General features: G+C 47.0%; 1 protein-coding gene across 2 annotated transcripts in view; it reads right to left on the bottom strand.

The window, feature by feature from the left end:
• Positions 1-15,830, bottom strand: part of TTC12 (tetratricopeptide repeat domain 12) — an 83,790-nt gene that overhangs the window by 60,972 nt on the left and 6,988 nt on the right. For both annotated transcript variants that reach the window (XM_075604037.1, XM_075604036.1), the window contains exons 5-7: positions 15,152-15,229; positions 11,985-12,106; positions 7,909-7,968 (exon numbers count right to left, since the gene is read on the bottom strand). In XM_075604037.1, coding sequence (XP_075460152.1) covers positions 7,909-7,968; positions 11,985-12,106; positions 15,152-15,229 — 260 coding nt within the window. The remainder of the gene's footprint in view (positions 1-7,908; positions 7,969-11,984; positions 12,107-15,151; positions 15,230-15,830) is intronic.

Raw genomic sequence — 15,830 nt, 5'->3', positions numbered from 1 at the left:
GCTAGCTCAAGTGTAAAGGGCTACAGGCAATACTCTCCCACACTCAGCCACATGTAGATAGGGGGTACATGTCTAAATCACTAAAATATCCTGTATGTAGAAACATGAGTGAATACTATGGCTATGAGAGTGTGTAGGGATCGCAGCCAGATGATCAGAGTACTACCAGCTGCACTGAAACCTCAGCAAGAAGGGTAAATAAAAGCTACCAAGATACTTGTGATACTGAGGTGTAGATATATGCATATGTGCGTGACCACAGTAATTCCCAGTCACTCTGTGATGTAGTAGTGGGATCAGAGACTCATGGCATAAATGCTTCCAATAGCACTTAGAGGCTGTGGGGGGTATGTGGCAGCGATCCCGACGGCCATTTCGCGGATTTGTATTGCGCTTCTCAGTTGTAATTTGGTTCTTCTTTGCTGAATTTTGTGGAAAGCCGATTGTAGCACTGAAACGGCATTGCGGGTGCGCTTATAGCAGCATACAGCTTGCTTGGTTGTGATGTAGGACCTGTATCTGGATTGAATCACACAGCAGCTTCCTTCATTTTCCTCTAGCATCTTTGCTGCAGACACTTCCTAACGTTTGACTGGAGTAAAATGACACATTGTTTCCATGTTCATAATTCTTTCTTTGTCGTTGCATTCTCCATATTGACTGGAGAAGGCACGCTGCTTTATTCTAGCGTCACAGCTGACAAGTTTTCATTCCTCTGTAGGTAGCCTGTATGATTAGCCCTGCAGAGCGTTTGTGCAGATACCTTGCGTTCTCCCTTCTTCCTTGGATAAGATATTTGTAGTGTTTCTGAATGATTCGAATGTTTTTCTCCCTTTTCAACCAGTTTAGTTAATCCACAAGAGAATTCTGTTTCTTGAGATTGCTCTGAGTGTGCATCAATGCCTCCTTCATTATAAATTTGGAGCTCTGCAGATTTGTATGCTAGTATTCTGAAGCTAGGGTCACGTATTGAGGTATGAATAGCTTCAGTAGCTTTAACTCATGTCTTCCCTCTTCCAAAGCATGACAAGTCCTTAATGTCTTTCTTAACTTTATTGCAGAAGTAGAAAACAACAGGAACTTGTAGGTGAAGTGTAGGCAGAGAGTGCTTCTCTATGTGGAATGCTTGTATGAGGTTAGACTACGGTAAGACAGAGAGGCCTTACCAGGGGTGGATGCAGACAGGTCTGTACTCACTGTGATCTTAGGTGGAAAAGGAAGTGAGGGGCAAGGGTCACACTAAAAGTGAAGTGAGAATGCACTAACTGTCAGCAAGGACAGGGGGGGAATGGGAAAGCCCATTACCTGGAGGACTGGAGATGTTGCCAGAGCAACCAGGGGCGTGACAGACTGGAAGGAAAAAGGGCTACATAATGTATCCATTCCATCTGCACTGGGAGTAAAACTGCAAGGAAAGTAACATCCAAGTGCAGCTAGCAGGCAGAACTGCCAAGGGATGGGCGGCTGAAACAGAGAAGGCAGACATGGGTATTTCTGTTCCATGACAATCCCCGTCTGGTATCTGGAGATACCACTATATAACTGGAATATGTGGAACATATGTGCAATGCATAACAAAGATAACATCACATTCTCTAACAATGCAAGAGTCCATGTCCACATAGCGATGTGACACCGGCCGGTATCACTGGTATCAAGGTCCCTTGGCCAAGGTTCTTTGGCAAAGGATGCAGGGTGGATGCACAGCTCCAGGTTAGCTGGTTGCACCACAATGTCTTTGTGTAAAAGTCTCCAACACTGTTTTCTTTTAGCCTTGTGAGAGAACAGTCTTTTTGTCTCTGTAGTTTTACCTACAGAGTGCATCCCCTTGTAGGTATACCAGTCGTGGTAGCCTGTCACTCTATCACCTGGCGTTTGGCAGAAGGAGATGGCTTTTGGCTCCTTGCGGAAGCGGAACAACACTCCTGGAAGACTGGTTGTCGAGTCTAGTCCAGAAAAGAGGGCGTCGTTCAGGGAGACTCCCTGGAGCTGTGCGCTGGGGCTGAACACTAGCCGGATTTTATCGGGTTCCTGAGGGTGGTAGGCTCCAGATGATTGGAGGTACCAGCATTCTTCACCTTCCTTCATTAGAGGTGCTGGCTTTGCGTGGCCGGTAAGGAGTCTCTTCTGGATGAAGGCCACAAAGTTTCTTTTGGTCTCCGGTTTCCTTTGTAGGTCGCAGCGGTGTGAAGTGAACCTAGAGATGGCATGCTCTCCATTGTTGGGGAGGCGCTTTTGTGTCTCTTTGTTGACTGCCCTCAGGAGGTTGTTCTCTCCCTGGACATGACGAAGAACAATCTCTTTTGTCCTTGTAAATCCCTTTGGGAAATGTCTCTGCAACTGTCTCCTCTTACGTGCGTGAAAGAACAGTCTTTTTGACACTGTGGCTTCACCTGTAGGGCGCAATCTTTTGCGGCTATGCCAGCCGTGACAGCTGGTTACTTTGTCACTTGATACTCTGTGGAGAGGAACAACTGTACGTCTTAGTTGTGCCATTGCTCGCGAGAGGATCATCCGATTGTTTATTGTCTTTTGGACGATCCCTTTGTCGGTCACCTTTGGGAGGTTACTTTCTTCCTTCAGTGGAGTCGACTCATCATCCTTGGTTGTCTGAACCACTAAGCATTCTAGGCCATTGTCACATCCCCCTGATGTGAGGATGTTTTTGTTGATCTCAGGGGCATGACCTTGTCTCTTCTCTTCACTTGGCCCTTCTGTCACTTGGAGATGGCCAAGACACGGTTCAGAGAGGGATGTGTGTCCACATTCTGTTATCACAGTTCTGCGGGCATCAACATAGTCTTGTCCGTGCCCTTTGTCAGTGCGAGCGCTGCCCACTATCACCCATCCTAGTCAAGTCTTTGGGCATATGGTGCGTTGTGGGTTCCGTTATGCTGTTTACGGACTTTATGTACCCTCATGATGTCCTTACCGAGCAGCAAGATCTTGGCGCCTTGTTCTACCGGCAGGATGTAGTTGGCTATTCCTCTGAGGTGCAGGTAATGGCGTGCCACGTCTGGTGTGGGAATCTCGTCCCTGTTTGTGGCCATGTGGTTGCACTCGATGAGTGTGGGGAGAGCTATCTTCACTCTGTTATCAACTGAACATATGACGTAACCGCTTGCTCTTCTCCCTGTTGACTCAGTTGATCCTGCACAGGGTCTGAGGGTGTAGGGTGAGGCATTTTCTTGTAAGTTGAACAAGTTGAAGAACTCCGTCTTCGCCAATGATCTGTTGCTTTGGTCGTCGAGGATTGCATACATCCGAATAGCCTTCTCAGGTTGTCCCTGGGGATGCACTGCGACAAGGCATATTTTGGAGCAGGACATTTTGTCGCTTTCTTTTCCGCAAACCTCAGTGCGCTGAGATGTGACGGATGTTGGCTCTCCTTCTCCTTCCTCCCCGCCATGCTCCGCTGCGGAGGATGGGTTGTTGAGTTGGTGGAGTGTCAGCACCTCTGGGTGTAACGATGTCACGTGCTTGTCACTTTCGCACACTGTACATTTGATTTCTTCTTTACAGTCTCTGGCTAGGTTAGTCGTGGAACTGCAGCACCTGAAGCAAACTCTGAATTCTACAAGTAACTTCTTGCGTTCCTCTATCGACTTCATCCTGAACCCAAAGCACTTGTTAAGTGGGTGTGGCTTCTTGTGTATGGGACATTCCCTGTTGGGTCCCTCGGTTCCTCGTCTCCGGCGACCGACTGATCGGGAGTAGTTTGGGCCGTGGGAGGCACGTCCGTCCTGTGAGTGTTACCGTGTCTCGCCACTGGTCTCTCATTCCTCAGGCTGCTTGCACTGTGTGTGGTTTGCGCACCTAACATGAAACTGGGATCGTTCCTTGTCCTTGCCGCTTTGCGGCTGAAGCTCAAGAAGAATGAGAATGGGGGGAAGGCGACTTGATTCTCCCTTTTATATTTGGAGCCTTGTGAAATCCATCTTTCTTGGAGGTTGTAGAGTAGCTTCTCCAAGATGGGTCTCACTCCACGAGCTGAGTCCAAGACATTGAGACCTGTTAAGGAATGGTCTTTCCTTGCAAACTCCAGCTCTTGCAGCAGGTCCCCGAGCTCTCATAACTTCGAGTAGTCTTTAGTTGTGATCTTGGGAAAGCTGTCGACTCTTTTGAAGAGCGAATCCTCGACTGCTTCGGGGCTACCGTAGCACTCTTCTAGCCTTTCCCACACTAAGTCAAGACCTACTTGGGGTTGGTTCGCGTTTGCCGCCCGAAGTCTCTTCGCGTGCTCCCTGGATTCGTTCCCCAGGAACTTGAATAGCAGGTTGAGCTCTTCCCTTGCTGAGAAGTCCAAGCTGTTGATTGCGTCTTTGAACGTGAACTTCCACGTCCGGTAGTTCTCAGGGCGGTCGTCGAAGCTGATGAGTCCTGCTTGCACCAGGTCACGCCGGATCATGTACTTGGCTATGTCTGTCAGGCCTGAGGCATTGGCATGTTGGTCGCGTCCTGAGGTAGTTGCTGGGAGGGTCCGTGCGGTCGCCTCTTCCTTGGCGTGGACGCGTGATGACTGCTGGTCAGTGTGAGGGGCTGTGTTCTCCCGTGTGGGTGTACCTGGATTGCGAGCCTGTTGTGGTGCATCCGTGTGCGCGCTGGCGTGTGGATCACTGTTGCGGCTGTGGCTATCCCAGGCAGCATGTACCACTGAAGGAGCAGCATCTTCTCCTCGTGGACCTAGCAAGTCTTCGGTGTCTGTGGAGTCACTCCCTCCGTGTTGAGATGGTGCGCTGGTGTTTACACTGAAGAGGCTCCTTACGTAGTCTACAGTGCATTGGGCTGGATCCTCTGAGGCTATCCGTTTGTACGGTTGCTCCCCGCCGTCCTGTCTCGCGGCTGCTTCTAGGACTTCAGCTTGGGCTATGGCGGCGGCGGCTTCCTTCTCTTGTTTTAGGGCCTCTAGGTTGATGTCCACCTCTGCCTTTTTCCGTGCAGCGCTGGCAGTGGCTGCAGCGGCGGTGGCAGCGGCTGCAGCGGCGGTGGCAGCGGCGGTGGCAGTGGCTGTCTGCTCCTCCTCTTCTAAGTGGGCCCTTTCTAGTTTCATGACTGCTTCTTTCTGAGCGTATGCGGCCCTGGCACATGAAGCCTCTACGGTGGCTCGCGCCTTGGTGGCGTTTGCGCTTGCGCTTGACGCGTGAGATTGTGCTGATCTTGCTGACCTTGATGAGTGTCTGGATGCGCTGGAGCGCTGTGATGCGGTTTCCAGCAAAAGGTCCTTTCTCCTACTCTCAGCCTCCGTGATAGTGGTACGCACGTGGCTGTCTCGTGTCAGGTCAATGTTACTCTGTAAGTCTCTTTCTTGTAGGCTTTCGCTGGTGTTGGCCCTGGTCAGGTAAGTAATGTATGCCTCTGACAGCTCTTGATAATGTGAGTGATCAGTCCTTAATTGCGTTATTGCCTGCTCGAGCTGTTGCGCATAGTTGCCAACACTAGTAACATTGCGTATTCCCAGTGTGGTTGTTTCCCAGGCCAACTCTAATTTAGCGCGATGCGCTTCAATGTCAGTCTCATATTTTTCGCGGGCCTTTTGTGTCAGTGTGACTGTCCGTTTAGGCCTTGCGTCTGCCTGCGCCTGTTGCAGTTGCGCAGCGGTCTCTGTGTCTGAGTGATCACTCTCCTGCGTGATATCTGGTGAGGCTCTGAGTTCTGCCATGCTGTAGGTGTGTGTAGGCCTTCAGCCAGTGCGTGTGGCGTGCGGTCTTTTACCTGTGTCAGCGATGGGCGCCTGTCTCAGATGATGCCGAGCGGTGTCCTGCAGCGTGCAGCGTCGAAGTAGCTGTACTCACAGGTGTCCGGTTGCTCTGACCCGTGTCCTGGCGGGTGTCCGGTAGCGTGGCCCTTGATGGCACTAGCCGTGGGGACGTGCGCAGGGGTAGGTGAGATGGTGGCTCCTCACTATGGAGCTGTGCAGAGGGTGGACTCAAAAAGACAGAGAAGGCAATCAAGGCTCTGTGTGTAAGATGCACTGTCTGTTTGCAAGGCTGCTGCCTTGTGTGCAAGGTTGTTTGCTGGCTGTGTGCAGGCTTTTGCTGTAGAAGGTCTGTGCTCTTATTAGCAATGTAAAGCTGCTCGCTTGTCTTTGCATAAAGCTGTAGTTGTTTGCTGTATAGAGGCTGGTGGCTCTGTGTAGCAATGTGGAGCAGTATGCTTGTACAGTGGTGGTGAGAGACTGCTGTTTGTCAGTCTGCAGAGACTGCTCTGTGTTGAATTCAAGGTGTATAGAATCCGTTTTACTGTGCTGCGCTGTTTAAACTGCTGCTTGTTTTTGCAGAAAGCTGTTTGCTGTATAGCTGTGTAAAGCTGCACTTTTGTAGCATGAAGGCTGTGAGTGATAGCTTCTGCGTAGACCTCTAGTACATGGTCTCTGTCTTACTATTCTGAAGCTAGGGTCACGTATTGAGGTATGAATAGCTTCAGTAGCTTTAACTCATGTCTTCCCTCTTCCAAAGCATGACAAGTCCTTAATGTCTTTCTTAACTTTATTGCAGAAGTAGAAAACAACAGTAACTTGTAGGTGTAGTGTGAGTAGAGAGAGCTTCCCTATGTGGAATGCTTGTATGAGGTTAGACTACGGTAAGACAGAAAGGCCTTACCAGGGGTGGATGCAGACAGGTCTGTACTCACTGTGATCTTAGGTGGAAAAGGAAGTGAGGGGCAAGGGTCACACTAAAAGTGAAGTGAGACTATACTAACTGTCAGCAAGGACAGGGGGGGGGGGGAATGGGAAAGCCCATTAACTGGAGGACTGGAGATGTTGCCAGAGCAACCAGGGGTGTGACAGACTGGAAGGAAAAAGGGCTACATAATGTATCCATTCCATCTGCACTGGGAGTAAAACTGCAAGGAAAGTAACATCCAAGTGCAGCTAGCAGGCAGAACTGCCAAGGGAGGGAGGGCTGAATCAGAGAAGGCAGACATGGGTAGTTCTGTTCCATGACAGCTAGGGTGGCAGCTGATTGCCTTTTGCAAGTTTCTTTCTCCTGGGTGTACTGACTGTTGGGGATGGAGCAGCGTCTCTGCTCCTTTAGCTCTTGCTTCGGTTTCTCAACCTTCTCGTGCTCCCTCTCATACCGAGTCACCTGATTCAATGTAGCCTTCAGTTCCTCATACTGCTCTGCAGGGACACACTGGATACTCAAGCGTTCCTGCACCACTTGTACTTCATTAGCAGCCTGCAGATTTTCTTCCTGCAGCATTCGCTCCTACTCCTTGGCATTCACCTGTTTCTCTTTTGCCTCCTGTAGGCGCACAGACCTTTCAGATTGCTCAGCAGTGTGTGCTCTGCTGGTGAGCGTTGCTCAAGTGCTTCCTGTACTTCTAGCTTTTCTTGTTCAAATAGTTTCTTCCTTTTTTCTAGCTCGTGAAGCTTTTCATTCCTTTCACCGACGTGGTTAGTTAAATCAGAATTTTCCTTTTTCAGACTTGTTTTTCTCTTTTTAGTCTCTACAATATTCAGGGCCTCCTCGTTGTCCTCCTTTTATTTACAAATATGTACTGTAACATTTTGAATCTAGGTGAATGGGCTGTGTCTTCAGACATGGAACACCTCTTTTGGCCTATTCACATGAATTGGGCCGTAAGGTATGTTCCAGGCCGGAAGAGGTCTTACGGAATAATAATTGACCCATAGAGTCAAGCACATACCTGTGAACCCAGTTTATATACAAGATTGTGGAAATACAGGGGACAATTTCGAATTAAATTAAAGATAGAATTAAAGATTCTATTTTCATATGTATTTAATAGAATCTTTGCTTACAATAGAACTCTGTGCAAACTACTGTTACCAAACCCCTCCACGAATCATCAACTTCGAACGTATTGATAGGACCATTTCACTTTGAGCACTGAAGTTGTGATTTGTAAAACCCCGGTACTGAGAGGTCCAATAGATCTACCTACCTTAAGTGCCCACTCACAATCTGTTACAGCGTTTGCGTATCTTTCCAACTTTATGTAAGCCTGAAAAGACAGGAAATCCTTTAGTGGCAACACGGCTATATTGGGGCTTATGAATAAAGTCACTTTAAGAGATTTTGTCATACAACAGATGCACAGAAGAATAGTAAGGTAGTGCGTCCCGGGAACCAAGATGTACGTGTTGTACGTTATGTGCGTGAATGTCTTTCTCCAAAAATGAGGCCACGGCGAGTTAGAGACGGCATGTCTGTGGCGTACAAATGTAAATGATATGTTATATTAAACTAGAGGCACGGGCTGCTTTTGTATGCCATTAAAGCATTAAAACGCAAAGATTTCTTAGTGCCGCCAAGTTTACAGCAGGGGTGGCCAACTCCAGTTCTCAAGGGCTACCAACAGGTCTTCAGGATATCCCTGCTTCAGCACAGGTGGCTCAATCAGTGGCTCAGTCGAAGACCTGTATGATCTTCTTTCTTGCATTTGACGATTTGATACAGATCAAATCAGTCGAAGACTGAGCCATCTGTGCTGAAGCAGGGACATCTTTAAAACCTTACCTTTTGGGGGGGACTTGAGGACTCGAGATGCGCACCCCCGCTGTACATAGACTGCCAGTGGCTAAGCTGGGCTTCATGTGACCTTGTGCAATACACAGTCTTCATTTACCTCTAGTTAGACATACATTAGATTGTAAGCTCTTCGGTGCAGGGGCTTATTCAAAATGATATACACAGTGCTACATACGCTGTCACTGCTAAGTATCAAAAATGATTATTAAACGCGCAAGGCTTCCGTTACACATAACACTTTTAATGATCCACCCCGGGGGGGGGGGTTCTGTGTTAGTACTTTCTGCCAACGCATTTTGCTGCCTGAGGCAAGCGCGCAGCAGTGAAGGGTTCTGGGGTCCTGCAATGAAGAGGTTACCAAATATAACAGCTATTTAACAGCTAATAGCACCAGCACTTAAGGAAGCCTCTCTGCAAAAGGCACATTATTCTGTGCCGTCCAAGCTCAGCTTCCCAGTGAGAATCAATACAGTGTAATTACGCGTATATACAGAGACGGGACACACCAAACCCCAGGAGCTCCGCACAGCAGTTCCCCTCAGCAAAAGTATATCGGAAATTCCATACAGCGAAAGCACTCGCCCACTCAACACCCCTTCTTTTGCCGTCTCTAGTGTTTATTTTAGGCATGTACCAAAGCACCTGCAATCTGCATTGTCTAATTCAGGGGCGCTAAATTACATTTTTTTTTTAAGTGAAATCTAATTAGTCTATACAAGAAAGGTGGGAGCAGTTCAAACGGATCTACTGTAGGACCACAAGACTGCTTGTTAGGGCCAATAAGGAGGAAGGAGAGAAGGGGGGCTTTGCCTGCGCTAACTCCTGTTCTGCACATAGTGAAAGTACAATCACACAAGTTCAACCCCCCCCCCTCCCCAAGCCTCAGCTTTACGTGCTACACAATAACAAATACATTATTTGCAAACACTTGAGGCCTGGTAATTGTGAGCATTATACTCCGGCTGGGGCATAAAGTAATACAAATAAAGAGTGATAGAAACAAACAGCGATATATTACAAGAGGCAGGATAAGCAAAATACATGTGACAAGCGAGAGACAGAGGGAGTGCAGTGTGGGAGCAAAGCATCCATCATTAGCGTACAGGCGGCTGCCCGATAATCAATATGATGTCTCCAGGTGAGACGCCAACGGCAAAAACAAACGGTGTGTAGCTGTAGGAGTGCGTGTGCACAGCCCGCAGCATCTGGCAAGCTGTATCACTGTACACAGGCAGACATATGTGCTCTGTCTGTCTATCTGCAGGGGCAGTGCCTGAGTAATGGGTTAAAAAGTACTGTACTGTACAGTAGCTGTCTGCATTGGCAGAATAACCCCTTTAGTGCACAGGAAGTCTGCAATGCTATTTATCACTTTCAGCACAGTGCAGAATACAAGGAAACAAATAGTAATACTGTATATATATATATATATATATATATATATATATATATATATATATATATATATATATATATATAGGTTTTTGTCACTTTTTTTACTCACCATAACTTAACTCAGTATGGTAAACCCCATCCTTATCGCTTCATTGCATAGCCAGTTAACCAACCCCACACTGATGAGACCCATTAAGGTCGAAACAGTTGTCTTTGGGTGGGTTTTCTGGCTATGCATCTTAACCCAGGCTGTGCTCAAAGCTGTGACCATACAGCAAGCTTAAGCCTATAGGGAACCATGTATAAAATGGTTTTTGAAGCAAAAAGTGGCACTGTGTGCTCATTTGCATGTTATTTCCCAGAATCCCTTGCTGCAGTGGAAGTGCTGTGTGCTGGGTGATAATGGTGAAAGGCGGGGTTGCAGACCTGCCTAAGACATGCAAATGAGCATACGTTATATATTTACATTTGCTACATATATATACAAACACAGTATAGCTCAACCCCGTTATAACGCGATCCGTTACAACGCGAATCTGCTTATAACGCGATGCAAGCGTGGCTCCCCATTTTCATAATTATGAATACTTTATAACACGATTATTAGTGTCTTAAATACTTTATTGTACAATGCATACAATTGTACATTACAGCTGCAGCGGCCGTTATTCGAACACTTCACGCCGTGTATACCTCGGAATACCCATGTCATGGAGCGTGATCTCTTCCAACATTCCCGCCTTAAGACGCGAGCGCGGTGAGTGCATAAAATGGCGTTTTAGAGTTCTGTTTTTTAAACACCTGAAAATGACACAGTAGCACAGTACCGTACACACTGCAATTCATTCATTTCTGCCACGGATACGAAACAGAATCCATGAAATTCATACAAAGCAACCGCGATAAACACGTGTGCCTGGGACGATTGGCCGCGTTCATGCCGCATGGAGTACAGCAGCGCACACGAAAACGACTCCGTGTTTTGTTCGAATAACGGCCGCTGCACCTGTATTTCTAACGCGATCCGCTTATATCGCGATGTGATTCTTTGGACCCAAAGCACAGCGTTATAACGGGGTTGAGCTGTATTCACTAAAAATAGAAGAGCACACAGAGACAACTCTCATCGTGTATACCATTTATTCCTCAAAAATAGAAGAGCACACAGAGACAACTCTCATCGTGTATACCATTTATTCCTCAAAAATAGAAGAGCACACAGAGACAACTCTCATCGTGTATACCATTTATTCCTCAAAAATAGAAGAGCACACAGAGACAACTCTCATCGTGTATACCATTTATTCCTCAAAAATAGAAGAGCACACAGAGACAACTCTCATCGTGTATACCATTTATTTCTCAAAAATAGAAGAGCACACAGAGACAACTCTCATCGTGTATACCATTTATTCCTCAAAAATAGAAGAGCACACAGAGACAACTCTCATCGTGTATACCATTTATTCCTCAAAAATAGAACAAGGTTAAAAAAATCTCTCTCTCTCTCAGTCTCTCTCTCTCTCAGTCTCTCTCTCTCTCTCTCTCTGTCTCTATCTCAGTCTCTCTCTCTCTCTCAGTCTCTCTCTGTCTCTCTCTCTCAGTCTCTCTCTCTCTCTCTCTCTCAGTCTCTCTCTCTCTCTCAGTCTCTATCTCAGTCTCTCGCTCTCTCATATTCAAATGATTCTGTATTGCATCTCCCTGAAGAAGGTCGCTCTCTGCAGACCGAAACGTTGTCTGTGGTGCCTGTATTTTTCTACAATACAGACTCATTTGAATACCATTCCTGGTGTGCTGTCTCCTCATTGCTGGACTGCAATCTGGTAATATCTTTATTATTCTTACCTGTGGGATTAGCATCTGGATTTTTCATTACTACAGGGTGCTGTTTGTTGCTTTGCATTATATATATATATATATATATATATATTACTTCTGTGTAATGCAAAATAGCCATTTCAGTGCCGGCTCCTGGATTTATTGCCGATTTTGTGACTGCAAAGGTGCGACATTTCCCTGGGGCTCAGAGACGCCTTCCCCTTAGACCTGGCCATACTGAACGAGTCAGTGCCTCGGATACTTTGCGAGTCTCACCTGGGCGCGGTTGGTGTACAAGGCCGGCATGTCCTTCAGTTTGTCCATTCCTTCGCTGTAGCGCTGTACGGCAGCCTCATAATCTCCTCTAACAAACGCCTCGTTACCCAGGTCTTTCAAGGCTGGAAGAATACAAGAAAAATATGTCTCACCGTCGACACCGTTTAATCCATAACGCGGAGCAAAAATGTGCATCCGTATCCCTCCTTACCCAGCTCTAAGGGAGGTCACATCAGTGGCAGTCTCTAGCATGGGTTTAATAATGCTCCATCACTTGCTGAGTGGGTATTACGGGCCATTACGGCACACATGTGGGGTTCCTGAGTTAGCAACCTGCTATTATGTAATGGCAATTTAATCAGGGCCAGCTATAGGCCTAGCTGGCAGCAACGCCCCCTCTGTGTAAAAAAAAAAAGGGGGGGCATACCTGGAAGGGCAGCCCTCCTCCGGCGGCGTCATGATGTCATGTGACGTCACGTCGCCATGGCATTGCGACGCTACAGGAGGTGCCCCGCTCGGGAAAATGTAAGAGAACACGCACACACACTTACCTAATGTCGGCGCCGGGATCCAACTTCCGACCGGAGAGGGTGGAGAGGGATGGGGAGGGGATAGGGGGGCGCTCCCTTCTACAGCTCCCCCCTCCGGGCAGATGAGAGTTGGATCCTGGCACCGACAGGAGGGAGCACGGGGGACCCAGATGGCGCGGGGCCCATGGTGGTCGCCTTTCTCACCTTGTCCTAAAGCCGACCCTTATTGCATATTCTTTCCACACCTATATGAACAGGAATGCGCCTGATTGGACCTTCCGATTGGACCGGTCCAAATATACTCACGCCCCCCACAGTCACTCCTAACACCCATTGTGGCCAAGCACTGCCATCTACAACACTTAGTCCCTCACCTGCGGTCTCTTTAATCACCATTATACCACTAAGATTGTAAGCTCTTCAGTCAGGGATTTCCTTTCCTATTGTCTGAGTTTGCTGCGCTTATTGTATTATTATAATTCCCCATGCTGTATTCTTTGTGAAGTGCTGAGTACACTTTTGGCGCTATATAAAGACATACAATACAATACTCCGGAGTTACTATGCTGACAACTCCTTACCAAGTGTAAGCTGCATCCTTGTCCATAGCGTGAACAATTGAGGACCGTTACTACTGGCGCTGACTTAGGTCAGTGCACATCTCCTAACTAAAAACAACAAACGTTGACAGGACACATCTTAATATACTTGAATATACACATAAACCTCTTTACAGGACTCACAGTGAGAACCCACAGTCAGAACTCTAAAGAACCTGCTTCTAGAACATGGAGAGGAACTATACTTCCTCTATACTTCCTACAGTAACATCACTGGTCACAAGACATACAGGGATGGAGCAATACCGGAGTGAGCACACCCAGTTAACCCATTAAGGTCGTTAACCACTTATCTGAATTAGTAGTCCCCAAAGAGATACACATCAATATGAAACCTGTTGATCTTCTTTCTTGCATTTGACGATTTGATGCAGATACTGTATTATAGGAGCAGAAGCGATTGACACGTAAAACCTTAAAGCAGCAACGCGGCCTAAATAACATATATATGTTTTACAGTATTAGAACCGGGGGTTCTCTGAAGCTCAACCGCACTAATTGTAGCTCCGAGTTGCCAAAATATTTACCAGTGTTACTTCCTGGGTATTTAATGGTCCGTCCAATAAGAAGCCACAACCAATGATGTTGCACCTTCCTATTGGGCCAAGAGAGTTGCAGCCATTTCAATTACCCTTCAGGAGGCTTTATCACCAGTAACAACATTGGTAAGAATTTTGGAAACCGGATTGTTCCCCAGAGGAAAAAATAATGCGGTTTAGCTCTGGAGGACCCTCTGGTTCGAGGGGTGTGGCGTTCCAAGGGTGTGGCATTCCAGGGGTGTGGCGTTCCAGGGGTGTGGCGTTCCAGGGGTGTGGCGTTCCAGGGGTGTGGCGCTGCAGGTGTGTGGCTCTGCAGGTGTGTGGCGTTAACTGATGCAACAAGAAAGAAAAACTGCTCCAAAGACAAAAATGTTGGTATACTCATGTTCATATTCATGTCAGGCTCGGTGGAGGATTGCAGCGTGTGAACGTGACAGCAGGAGCAGAGATTTACAGTCCGGACGTGATAGAGAGTTCGAACGCCATCGGAGGGGACTCTCAACGGCTACATAGCACAGCGGTACTGAAGCACCCTTTACGAAGTACAGGCCTGCAACAGTTAATACACAACGAGCTGCCACGGTCTGAGGGCACCATCACAAGCCAACATCCCAGGAATGGGTGGCTAACGCCCCAATGGCACTGATTTACACCCATGCAGCGTCTTTGGGGATTGTGTTATATTGCATACTGTGTGTAGTGATCCTCTGCTGAGGGTCACAGGTTACCCAAGTTAGTAAGTAAACTTGTTGTATCACCCGTATACCGTGTCCGTATACTCCCGCTGTCTGACCGTAGGCCACGTGTCACCCAGTAAGTTATTAATAGGGGCTCAGGCTCAGCCCCCCGCCTCAGCAATAGTCATAAGTCTGAGAGCTAAAAGTAGAGGAGTTACATATACATTGATGCAAAGTAAACACAGAGTCAATATGACAAAACGTGCATCATTTTTGGAGAGATGCCTCAGTTTGCTCACGTGAGCTTGGTCCTTGCAGTATGAAGCTTTGGGGACATTGTATTTGATGGCACAACCTCAGTGCTATCTCTGCTGATTATTAATGGTTATATCTCCAAGCCACATCCTACTAAAATGACGGTATGATGTAGTACTCAATTCTTTCTGTACAATTCTCTCTTGACAAACACAACTTATCTACCACATTCTGCAAGGTGATTCTCTCATTGATCGATTAACCTATTTCGAGCTATTGAGGCCCGTGAAACCCTGTATACATTTTTCTCAGCGTGCAACCGCATAGTACATAGTAAATCCTTAAAAATACTATACATTGGGGGTATACATTTTATAACGTGACAGTATTACTTTTAATATATTTAACACAAATAATATAGCAATGAAAGAGTAATGGTGTCATGAAAAGTTAAATATCGGCCATTACAATGTATTCATTTCATGAAATACCATTATATTAAAGAATTCTAAAAAGTTACATTCCAAACTAATTCCCCCAAATTACCATTTGCCAGGGTTCTGTTCTCCTCCCGCCTTTCTGCTCGTTCTTTTGCGTCTTTTTCTAAATGGGAGAGGAAGCCACCTGAGGATACAGAGCAGCGGAGCTGAAACTTCATAATACTGTATGAAGGCGCGGATTTACTAAATAGTGATAACAGACTCCAGTTGGCCAGCTGCATACCGGGGGGAAATCCCTTGTTGCCAACAGCATCAAATGGGCCCTGAAGGTCATGATTGGATAACTTTCACCAGATTAAACGGGAGATACACCAAATTTTATTCAGATTTGGACGAATCTCCCATGGCAATCTGTGTATCAGTGTGTGTGAGTGTATCTGTGTCAGTCTGCAATGTGTGTATCTAGGGGTGCCAGGTGTCCAGTATTGAACCAGACTGTCCTGTATTTGGACACTCTGTCCAGTAAAACATTAGCGGTAATACTGGGCGTGTATGTGTATACCGGTATTACCTCACCGGGCGTGTATGTGTATACAGGTATTACCTCTCTGGGCGTGTATGTGTATACAGGTATTACCTCTCTGGGCGTGTATGTGTATACCGGTATTACCTCACCGGGCGTGTATGTGTATACCGGTATTACCTCACCGGGCATGTATGTGTATACCGGTATTACCTCACTGGGCGTGAATGTGTATACCGGTATTACCTCTCTGGGCGTGTAT

Source organism: Ascaphus truei, chromosome 6 (genome assembly GCF_040206685.1).
Source record: "Ascaphus truei isolate aAscTru1 chromosome 6, aAscTru1.hap1, whole genome shotgun sequence".
In the NCBI taxonomy this organism is placed as follows: Eukaryota; Metazoa; Chordata; class Amphibia; order Anura; family Ascaphidae; genus Ascaphus; species Ascaphus truei.
Note: the sequence above shows the minus strand (reverse complement) of the source record. Positions and strands in the feature narration are given on the sequence as shown.